The sequence below is a fragment of the Palaemon carinicauda genome, chromosome 22, assembly GCF_036898095.1.
Source record: "Palaemon carinicauda isolate YSFRI2023 chromosome 22, ASM3689809v2, whole genome shotgun sequence".
Lineage (NCBI taxonomy): Eukaryota > Metazoa > Arthropoda > Malacostraca > Decapoda > Palaemonidae > Palaemon > Palaemon carinicauda.
This window is the reverse complement of record NC_090746.1, coordinates 60,079,011-60,091,418: the sequence shown is the minus strand read 5'-3', so window position 1 is coordinate 60,091,418 and position 12,408 is coordinate 60,079,011. Positions and strand designations below refer to the sequence as shown.

The window sequence follows — 12,408 nt, the reverse complement described above, 5'->3', positions numbered from 1 at the left end:
TCTTTTAGAAGAGAAAAATGTTCTAATGAATCCTGAAAATTGTCTTAATGATCATATATTTAATTTTCTTTCTACCATTTATATCATTATAACATTCAATATAGTTTTTTATTTCACCCTATTCGTCAAAATGCTCAAATTCATAACCTGAATCATTGTCGAAATTACAAATTAAAAGAATCATGCCAACACAATTTCAGTTTGATTTACTGGTTACTTATATAAGCATATGGATCCTTGCCTCTTTGCTAGCCATAGCTCTATATGAAATTCAGTAAATTAATGCATATTCTCGTGCCATGATTCCCAACTGGAATAAATAAATATAACATGTGCACTTCCGGTAAAAATGTAATTACCAAATCCTATGGTATTAACTCGTGGACTTTGATAAATAGTAATCGAATTACAGCTTATGAAAATTAATTACTGTCGCTATTAATGTGTCAGTAATATATTAATCGCAATGGTTATATTGATTTCAATCACAAAGCTTTTTCACCGTATTACTTAGATTTTGACATTTCTGATTTTCTCATGCCGCTCTTCGCCATTCCAGTTTTTAATGGTATAAATCTATTCCAAGAGGTTAGCATATTCTACATCCGTGTAAAAAAAGAGGAAATGTCTTATTATACCATGATTGGTTTCAACGTCTACATTCCATTTATTTGAGCAGTTTATTATTGGAAAACATAGTTCACTAATGATTATCTCCTGGTACCCTCTCTCTCTCTCTCTCTCTCTCTCTCTCTCTCTCTCTCTCTCTCTCTCTCTCTCTCTCTCTCTCTCTCTCTCTCTCATTTATGTTTAAGATTTTAAGACATTGCTTGTTGTTAAAGAATGATAGAAAAATAAATAGTTGTGAAAAAGCGTGCTATACTCCCCCCCCTCTCTCTCTCTCTCTCTCTCTCTCTCTCTCTCTCTCTCTCTCTCTCTCTCTCTCTCTCTCTCTCTCTCTCTCTCTCTCACAGAAGAAGAAGAATGATAGAGAATTTTTTTTTGTGTGTGTGAAAAAGCACGCTATACTCAGTCAGGTAGTATATACTCCTTGGAATCCGTAGTTTATCTTATAGTAATCAATGTAGCAATTATTATTTCTTATGTGAATGCTAAGCTGAAATATGAACGCCTAAGACATTTTACTTGTCATAGCATTGTAGGTAAAATTTAACAAAATAAATGTATAACAGTTCGGTATTTCAATTTATAAAATTCATCGCCGCTTCATTTAAACATTTTATTAGAGTAATTTTAAGAATTCCAGGGAAAACGCAAAATCTTTCCACTGACGACAATTTCATTTCCGTGATGTATTTTCAACTGCATTTGCAACAGCTGCGACGTAATGTGAACATTGGATTCATAAAAAACGTGAGGAAATTTGCAGAGAACGTTGCGGGAGAGAAATCCATGCGCCTGGAACTCAAAGAATTCAGTTCGTTGAGAGAATCGATTCCTGTGGTAATTGCCAAGAGCTTGTTGAGACGTTACTCCGAGTCGTCGTCCTCAGGAAGCAAGGAAAGTTCGAACTCGCTGATGTTGTTCCTGAGGTCCTCCTTCTCACATTCCATGACCATGAGGAGGCGCCGCAGGTGGAGAAGGGGAAACCAGTGGTATGGAAGGGGAGGGGATACTGTTAAGGGGAAGAAAAGAGGGAAATAAGGAGAAACATTGAGTGGTTATTTTCAAGCTGCACATTCAGCATAGTTATTTCTGGGACTATTTGAGGAAACTAATTTCATCGTAATTATTGGAACTAAAATTTAGACTCCCTAATTTTGCTCTTCATCAGGTCGTAATAAAGTGTGTAGTAGCGTGTTATTGTGTTCACAAGTAAATGATCAGTTATGGTTATAGTGGCGTATTGGAAGCGTCCTTGCCTGTCACTAGCCAGACTGGGGTTCGAGTCCCGCTCAAACTTGATAGTTCTTTCAATATCTGCAACCTGAACATCCTTGTGAGCTAAGCCTATAGATCTACCTGCTGATTCATCAGCAACCATTGCCTGGCCTTCCATGGTCCTAGCTTGAGTGGAGAGGGAGCTTGGGCGCTGATCATATCTATATATGGTCAGTCTCTATGGGCACTGTCCTCCTAACTAGAGCAATGTCACTGTCCACTTATGGACAAGGCTCTGCAGTAGTACAATCCGTCAACCAGATCTTTTTTTTAATCCTTCTCGGATGGTCAGATGAACCATGACTGCAGCATGGTGAAGAGCTCCATAGACTTCTTACGTACTCTAAATCTCGCTTCAGACCAGAGAATTTTTTTTCCGTACGGATATATTTCTGCTCGTTAGGAGATATGTCTTAAACCAAGACAATTTTCCCCTAGTGGCCTTATAGTATTCATAAGGCTCGCTTCAGACGAGCGGATTGATACCCCGCGGTTTTGTCCTCATGGATTAGAAATCAATGAAGATCATGGAGGCCCTTCACATGCTGCCCGCTCGGAGGAATTTCCGAGTGGGAGTGATTTCCTAGCCACGTGCACTACTAATCTGCGCGATTCAAGTGTAGCGGCTGATAGAAACCATGAAGCCGCTCGGGGAAAATCATGTAGTGTGAAGACATGCCTTCTAAGGAGCATAAATGTTTCCCAACGAAAAAAAGCCTCTCATGTGAAGCAAGCCTAAGCCACTACACCCGAACCGCGCGGGTTAGGAGTGCACGCGGCTAGTAAATCACTACGGGCAGCGTGTGAATGGCCTCGTTGATCTTCATTGATTTCTAATTCCCTTGGACTAAACCGAGGGGTATCAAGCTTTTTGGGTAAAGCGAGGTTAAACCGTCTGGCTCTGCGCTGGTTAACAGTGCACGCGGCTAGTTAATCACCGCCGCTCGGAAACACTTCCAAGAGGGAAGCGTGTGCGGGGTCTCATTTGATCTTTATTGATTGATGTCTAATCCGCGCGAACAAAACCGCTCGTGGGAAGCGAACCTAATGCAGGAAGAATTCAAATAGGTAGTTGACCTCAATAGCCTCAAGAATAAATCATATATGACGCAATTTATTTCCTTTGAATCGCAATGTTATATTCATATTTAATAAACGAGACTATTTTTACTGAGGATTTTTTCTTTTCTTTGCACGTGTATTACGCTCAGCATGATACATTGAAAAATATGTATATTTGCAGTGGAAATGGAAAATATATTTCAGTTGAAGCACACTCGGTTGTGATGCTTATAATCTTTATATAAAAGAGAATCTTTTAATGCATTAAAGTTATTTTTACCTCCCAAGGACACGTTTTCATATCCCAGCTTCGCTTACCTTATCTTCCAGAATCTGTGATGGACTGACAATGTTCAGTCGTGTATCCTCGTCTTTAGATACACAATCCTGGTTTGATTTAGAATAAAATATAATCCCATCTATTTCTATTTTGAACAAAGATACTTTCCAAGGGCAAATACTGTAATGATAATTTTAATATTTTTATGTTTTTAATCATTTTAGTAATAATAATAATAATAATAATAATAATAATAATAATAATAATAATAATGATAATAATAATTCAGATTGAATCATTCATGCTATTATTGTGGTGCCTGCTCTCTATCTCTCTCTCTCTCTCTCTCTCTCTCTCTCTCTCTCTCTCTCTCTCATCTAAGATATTTACTTATTTACAAATGAGATGTAAAGAGAAGCCAACCATGTGTTATTGAAAGTCATTTGGAACTATTAGGGTATTTTGCGGTTCTCACACATAAGCACTTCGAGACTGTAACAATTCCTGGTATGTCGATTGGCCTTTCTTGTAGCTGGCGTTTTTCCTGGGAAGGAAATTCTTCTCATTCAATAATCACTATTTTGTAGTTACAGATTTTTAATTGAGTTTGGTGCCACGGATGTCCTTACCGAAGGATAGGAGAGGTCAGGGGTCAGGCGGGGATAGAAATGAAAGGACGTAAGACTAGATTCTTTATGAAGGCAAGATTATCTATCCATTATCCATATGTCTCTAGGAGTCTAGGGTTTCCTTTCACCCTAGTTTTTTTTTTTTTACATTTTATACTAGCCTATTAGTCCGCCCTTTTACCTTCACTTCCCTTTTTTTACTTCTTGTACAAATGTCGACGTTTTTCACCCTATCAATATATATTTTACACAACTAATGCTTCGTGATCATTTCATCTTAGCAGCTTCCACTATTTCTCGTTCACTAACCTTTAACATCCCCCAATTCACATGTTAAGGTTTTAAAGATTTAAAGTGTGCTCATGAATAGCTGATGCAAGGGACAGTGACAATGCCCTAGCAAGTAGCATAATGCCGTAGAGTCTGACCATATATACATATGATTAGCGGCCAAGCCCCCTATCCATCAGAGCTAGGACCATTGAGAGCCAGGCAATGGCTGCTGATGACTAGGCAGGTAGACCTATATGCTCCCCCAAACCCTGTAACCTTAGCTCACAAGGATAGTGAGGTTGCAGCCACTAAAGGAACTAACGAGTTTGGGTGGGACTCGAACACCAGTCTGGGGATCACCAGGCAGGGACGTTACCAATAAGGTACTATGTATACAGAAAATTCGCTCAAGTCCCTTCTTACAAAAGCGTCATCTTTTGTTACCCGCCTCTTTTTCTCCTTTTTTCATTATATTTACAAGTATACATTTATGTGTAAATAGCCTTCTTATATATTTATATGGTCTTATTTATCGCTATTAGTCATTTATTGTATGTTTTTTATTATAGATTGTTATATTATCCATTCGTACTCCTTATTTTTTAATCATTGGCATTTATCAATACAGAGCTTATGCTTGAAATTATTGGTAATACTAAGGACTATCCAATTTTAGTAATATTTTTTATAGATTTGATTTTGCACTTACTGTTTTTCATTACTTTACTAAGGAACCCCATCGTGTGTCCTTTTCTATTTGGTTCTGGTATTTACACTCGGATTATAATTACCTTTTCATTATCTATTAGTTCAGATCACATGAGCATATCTGTACGAAGACCCTGTAATGTAGGTAAATTCATTTCTACCTAGGCATTACCTCTGTCAATTACAATATGTCTTAATAGCCATCTAATTCTTTGCTTATTCTTGCCAAACCATTCCATCCTGGCAAATTTTGTGTGGTTCCTGCTGCCTTGCAGTAGTTCAGAGGAGTCTCCAGTATTGTAATGGATAAACCTACCTCATAAGAATAATTGTTTTGGACGGCATGTGGCATTTTATTTAACATTAAGCCTTTTTTCACGTTCAGAAATGTTGGTGGATTTCTTAATATCTGGGGTAGTGTTTTTTTTTTTTTTTTTTTTTTTCTCTCCTACGAAAATTCATCCTTTTATTCACCTGCTCTTAATTTTTCTCAATCGTTTATCATGTCACTGCAAAAACACTTTTATGTGTCTTTTCGACATGTTCCATAATATTTTTTTTACAGTGCAGAAATCAGAAGATAAAACTGTTCAAATGCTTATATTATTTTAACCTTTAAAGAATTGATGTAAAACTTTTGTGTGTATGTGTGTGTATGAGAGAGAGAGAGAGAGAGAGAGAGAGAGAGAGAGAGAGAGAGAGAGAGAGAGAGAGAGAGAGAGAGAGAGAGAGAGTAAATGGCAGGTCCTTCCGGCCAGATACGGACTCAAAAATCAAATGAAGAATTTAGTGAAGTTAAGGAAATAAGTATATTTTGTCATTTTAAATATGATATATTCCTTCAACATTTTTCATGAAAATCAGTTTCCATGTACGCTTTATTTTTTTTATTTTTAGATATCAGGAGGAATAATGTTTTAGTCAGTTTTATTTCATATTTGGTGGCGCAGGATTTTGTCAAGTTTAAAGTGTATGCTTTAATGAGAATTTTATTATTGCTGGGATGGTGGGTGTAGATACAAGTGATTATAATGTATGGGTTTTGTGTTGTGGTAGGTTTGGATCGCGTAGACTAACTGTTTTCTTGCTATGAATCACTACAGAATGACAGTATGGTTAAGGTTAAGCAATTGCATTCCATAGAGAACCCTTTTTGCTACAGTGAGTAGTAGGCCGAAATAAGATATTATTCTAGACTTTCCTTAAGAATTTATTACAAATGATTATAATACACTCAGTTGAGATACATTCAAATTCTCATATGCGAGCCAACCACTTTTAACTATAAAAAGCAATAAGTTTTCGTTTATGTCATTGATTACTTACCAGAATTAACGGAACGCGCTGGAAGTAAACACTAAACTATAATAAAATTTCCAGAAATGTTGTTGGCTACTCCTGACATAGTAAAGAAGGCATTTGAATTATGAAATTTGCTGGAATCACGACAGGGAAGAATTTGCATCTGTGACATCTTTATCTGACGTAGCATCAAAATTGTTCACTGTACCAGGAAGGGAAAAGTCACCTGATATTTAGGGAGGCCGTCGGGGAAAGAATTTGTACATGTGACATTTGGAACTCAAAGTATTTCCAGTTCGTTGAGAGAATCGATTCCTGTGATAATTGCCGAGAGCTTGTTGAGGCGTTGCTCTGAGTCGTCGTCCTCAGGGAACAAGGAAAGGTCGAACTCGTTGATGTTGTTCCTGAGGTCCTCCTTGAAGCAGGCGTTGGTCCTTGTCTCCTTCTCGCACTCCATGGCCATGAGGAGGCGCTGCAGGTGGATGGGAAGGGGAGACCTGGGGTTTTGGAGGGGGAGGCAGTACTGCGAAGTGGAAGAAGCGAGGGAGAAATGAGGTGACAGGTTAAAGATGTAATTTTTTGACAATGCATTTCATAGTGTTATTTCAATGGACATGCAAATTTGATTCAATTCAGTATAATAACTCTGTAATTGATAGTAAAATTTAGATCCAAATGGAACTCTTATTTTGAATTATTGCAAAAATGGAATTTTGATTGTATATTTTTACACAGTGTATTTTGATATACATGCAAATATACGTCTTCCTTTTTCGAACGTTTAGATATTAATACAAATATGTATATGTCCCTTTTTTTGGAATTAATTTCCACTTACGGACAAGTCCCTGCAGTAGTACAATCCGTCAACCAGATCCTTTCTGAATCCTTCGCCGATGGTCAGGTTCTTGTAGTTGTTGACGATGTTGTTCAGGTCCAGGTTAAGATATTCGTCGATCTGAAAAAAAAACCCAGTAATATTTTGTTCAAAATAAATATAGTTTTATTAATTTTTTTATTTGTATAATAAAACCTTATCGTGTATGTCAATCTCTAGCAAATACATGTATGTATAATAGTGTACATTATTTTCATCGAATACAAAGGTTTGCCACTAAAAAAGAGTAACTCACATATCCAAGCTTATGGAGTGTGCAGGTGTAGTTGCTGAGGGAAGCTGTGATCTTCTTGACGGAATCCAAGAGGTAATATTTGTCAAAGAAAGGACCGTCCTTTTGGACCTCGACTTCTGATGACTCACGTTTCTAGGAAAAAAAGATGCTTATTTAAAATTATTGTTTCCGGCAATGTTATGTTAGTTGGCTTAGAATATTAGTATTTGGATGAACTTGTGTTAGATCGTTATAAACACTTTTGGAATTAATCACGACAGTATTACCTTCCTGTACTGGAATTGCTGGTAGGAATGGGGCACGTGGTATTGCCCTGGATGAGTTGGATGTCCTGGCTGCCCTTGATGTCCTGGATGCACCGGATGATAGGAGGGGAAGGGCACGTACTGGGACTCTCCTCCGAAGTGAAGAGGATGACCCTGGGAAGTAGAAAAATATTAATGAATTGAACTGTGATTGTAAAGAGATATTTTCGTCGAAAAGAATACATTTGGTAATTAATTGCAAATATTTTTTTTATAATAATCTGCATCTGTTGATAAAGTGGAAGAAACATCAATAAGTTTTTAGCATCATTTAACTCAACTTTCAATTCGTGTTCAATATCATTTGATTTGATGGTTAATGAAATAGATAGATGAATATATAAAATCTTACCAAGTGAGAATAGACGGAGAAGTCGAGTCGGTATAGATTGGAGACCGGAAGCTGTTGGCACTCGCGTTGGGCAGTGCCAGCTCTGGCCAGGAAGTCATAATAAGTCTTCTCCCCGAAACAGCTCGCCATGGTCTGTTATAAAAAATATTGCATATTGTAAAGTTTATGACTGAATGCTTGTCTTATGCAGTTGCAATGTATTTGTTTTATTATTTCAGTTGAATGTTCTTTCAAGATAGTTAGATTTTCTAGAGAAATAATATATTCAATGCTTTCTTTTGTCAGGTTCGTGTTTTGAAAATAATGTTAATAACTTTGACTTGGCTCTTTATTATTTTTTAAAGGTAATAATAATTAGCTAAAACTACACGGGGTTCTCTTAACATATGTTGTATCAGTTCCATCTGCGAAAATTTTTGCCTGATGCAAGTACTGACCTTGGTGAAGCCGTACTTTTCGAAGAAGGCTTCTTGAGCTCCGGCAACGGCTGCCACAACAGCTAAGACCACAATCCGGTACATTGTGCTTCCTGCGACGAGAAGAGGTGAAGAGTGAACACGATGAGCACAAGTTGACTTCCTATTTATATACACAATCCTGATTGAGAAGAGAATGGAGGTGCTTGTCCCGCCCATCTGCTTGAGGGACAAAGATTCTCTCCAAGGACGGTTTTAATCATTTGATTTTGATTTGTTATACGGTGTCGTAATTATTCTCTCTCTCTCTCTCTCTCTCTCTCTCTCTCGCTCTCTCTCTCTCTCTCTCTCTCTCTCTCTCTCTCTCTCTCTCTCTCTCAAAGTTCTATATTTAGAAGTCTCAAATTTAATAGTAATTTTCCTCTCTCTCTCTCTCTCTCTCTCTCTCTCTCTCTCTCTCTCTCTCTCTCTCTCTCTCTCTCTCTCTCGTCTTCATATATGTCGCGTTATCATAATTGTTTGGACAAGTAAATATAACAAAGATTCACCGTAATTTGCCTCCATCAATTTACTGCCAATTAGGATGTAATACTATAACAATGCAAGCACTTTTGCATGTTTCAGTCTCCCTGTGTAACACCAATATTCTTAACTAGAATGAATGATATTGGCTAACTCATTTTTTTAACTGGATGATGTGTCTTGAGATACTGCCTGACTAATTAAGCTCTTGCTATTTCCAGAACGAAACAGAGGAAGAAATTTTAAACAGTTACCTTTTGATTTTGGGGCCTTTTTTTCTAGATAATTATTTTATACATAAACATTATTATTATTATTATTATTATTATTATTATTATTATTATTATCTAACCTATAACCTTAGGTGGAAATGTAGGATGGTGTAAGCCCAAAGGCTCCAACAGGAAAAAATCAGTCCGGTGAGGAAAGGAAATAAATCAACAATATGAGAAGTAGTTTATATAGAATAAAAAATATCTTAGTATCAGTAACAACGTTAGAATAGATCTTATACATATATATATATATATATATATATATATATATATATATATATATATATATATATATATGTATATATATATATATATATACACACACACATATATATATATATATATATATATATATCATCCATTTCTGAGTGAGGATACCTTAATGGTGTGAAAGGGTTAGTGCTATGCCATGATCAGGAAAGCTATACTAGTCAGGGCCACCCTCTACTATGTAGGTTTGCTGTGAACAATCAGACTAAAGTCACTCATCGTCACCAATCTGCAATGGCCAGTGCGTTGATGGAAATGGCTAAAGCCCAGACTTGACTCAGGACATACCCGAGGCCTTTGTCCTGCATTGGACTGGAAATTGCTGTGTTTGTTGTTATTATTATGTATGTATATATATATATATATATATATATATATATATATATATATATATAAGATAAAAATCAACACAATATCAAGACAAATTAGAAATTAATTTAATTTCTACCTCTTATGAGGATGGAACCGTAGTCTCTTCAAATAAAAGGCATAATCATGCCACCAGAGGCTCTTAAAGTAGTTGGAACCTAAGTGCTAACTACTTTAAGGGATTTACCAGATGAGACCACTATCTTACATTCCAGTGAGTTGTGCCCATCATCCTTTAGCAGTGAGTAAAATTCCAGGACCAGCGAGTCATACCCAATTTCCTGTACCAGTGCGTCTTGCCCCACTTCCTGTACAATCGAGTGTTACCCAACTTCCTCTACCACCTAGTTATACCCAACATCCCATACTGGCTCGTATTCTAAAAATTTCCAGTTTCAGCGAGTTAGTTTTACTCAAATTCTTGTACCAGTGAGTTTTGCCACACTTGCTATACCAGTTACTTTTATTCCAAACTTCTTTTACCACGGTTATACTCAACATCCTATACTAGCGATTTTTACTGAACTTCCAGTACCAGCGAGTCAGTTTTACCAAATTCCCATACCAGCGAGTTATAACTAAATTCCTTTACCTGTGAGTTTTGCCACACTTCGCGTACCAGTGAGTGTTGTCACACTTCCCGTACCAGTTACAGTAGTTTTACCAAACTTCTTTTACTACCGAGTTATATTTAACATCCCATAACAGTGATTTCTACTGAACTCCCTAAGTACAAACGAGTTACTTTTATTCAAGTTTTCGTACCTGCGAGTTATACTCAACTTCCTGTACCAGTGAGTTTTCCACACTTCCCGTACCAGCGAGTTTTACCCAACGAGTTATACCAGATCGTATATCCAACGAGTTATACCCAACATCCCGTATGTGAGATTTTTACCAAACATCCAGTACCAGTGAGTTAGTTTTTCGCAAGTTCTGGTACCAGCGAGTTATGCCCAACTTCCTATACCAGCCAATTTTACCCAACCTGTAAGAAGGCAATCGCTTGTGGCGCTGTCCTCCCCTATCACCACTCTTTTTCTTTTTACTTTTTGTAGCTAAGGACGTACAATTTTTGGTATACACGGGTGCTTGGCTTTTTCTTCTACCAAGGCCACTCTTCAGAACATGACGTGTTCTGTCTAATTCTTCTGACGTGTGCATGGTAACTGCCAAGGGATCTGTGATCTCCACCCACCCCATGTGTATGAGACCCTCACATTATCGTTTGGAAAAATCCAATATCATTGGAAAAATCCAATATCATTGGAAGATTCTCGTGGCTGATGTCACATTGCCAATCTTCGGTGTGGATTTTCTCTCCCATTTACACCTCCTGGTTGATGTTGCTCAATGATGGTTAGTCAACGCAACTCCTACTTGTCGACACTTCTTCAACTCGCTCCTGACCTCGCTGTCCACATCAGCACGCCCACGGATGCCTACACCCACCTCCTCACTTTGTCCCTGGAAGTCTTCCATCCACAGCTTCGCCAAACACCCACAGCGCACGCCAAACATGGGATTTATTAGTACATGAAGACGACATGGACCACAATGCCTACTAGATTCAGGTTTTTGGCACCAGATCGTTTGCCAGCCGTTAAACAAATGTTTGCCGAAATGGAAGAAATGGGACTTTGCTAAAAGGCTTCAAACCCATGGTCGGTGCCCTTACTATGCATTGTCCTGAAGAAAGATGACTCCCTATGCCATTGTGGGGATTACAGGCATCTGAACATGCAGACAGAACCAGATCACTACCCCTTCCCAAACATCACCGACATTACCTCCTGCTTGCACAAAGCTAAGGTTTTCGCAATGCTCGACCTCATGAAGGGGTATTATCAAGTACCCATGAATCCAGAAGACATCCCCAAGACCGCCATCACTACCCCATTTGGTACATACATCTTCAATTATTCTTGTTTTGGTCTTCATAATGCTGGGGCTACTTTTCAACGCCTCATGAAGGGCATCTTAGGGGACATCCACTTCTGCTTATGTTAGGTGGACGACATACTTGTGTTCACTTCTTTCAAAGAGGAATACCCATGTCTCCTACACATCGTTCTCGACAGCCTACAACAGAATTCCCTTGTAGTCCGGTACAACAAGTGTACCTTTGGCGCAAACGAAATATCATTCTTAGGGCATCCTGAAGGAGTCCACCTCCTCCCTGAGAAGGTAGCAGCCGTTCAGAACTTCCCCACGCCATTGATCGCCAGAGCACTACAAGAATTCATGGGCATGATCACCTCATATCACCGGTTCCTGCCAGCCATTGTCCCCCTCTACACCCCCCTCAAGAGCAAGCCAAAAGACCTGAAGTGGGGTCCTTTTCAAGAAACAGCCTTCTGCAACGCAAAGAATGCCCAATCCAATGCTGCTGCTTTTTTCCCATAACACATGGTCCTCTCCTTCACTCCACCGATGTCAGTGACATCGTTTTTGTTGCAGTACTCGAGCAGGTGGTCAACGGCTTGCCCCGTCCATAGGTCTTCTTCATTAGAAAACTGTCCAAGGCAGTATCTGTCTACTCTACCTTCCTGGACAGTTGCATCCTATTCGTGATATTAATCATGCAATTAATTCTAATAGTCAGGCCTT

At 38.2% G+C, this 12,408-nt stretch overlaps 2 protein-coding genes across 2 annotated transcripts in view; one reads left to right on the top strand and one right to left on the bottom strand.

Moving 5' to 3' along the window:
• LOC137616477 (uncharacterized) overlaps positions 1-12,408 on the top strand; it is a 420,672-nt gene that overhangs the window by 240,828 nt on the left and 167,436 nt on the right. The window lies entirely within an intron of this gene.
• On the bottom strand, positions 6,204-8,467 carry LOC137616108 (uncharacterized). The gene is made up of 6 exons (XM_068345785.1): positions 8,384-8,467; positions 7,947-8,078; positions 7,556-7,708; positions 7,290-7,421; positions 6,995-7,114; positions 6,204-6,679 (listed from the first exon to the last, which is right to left on the bottom strand). The coding sequence occupies exons 1-6, from the start codon at positions 8,465-8,467 to the stop codon at positions 6,437-6,439; spliced, it is 864 nt and encodes a 287-aa protein (XP_068201886.1). The 3' UTR covers positions 6,204-6,436.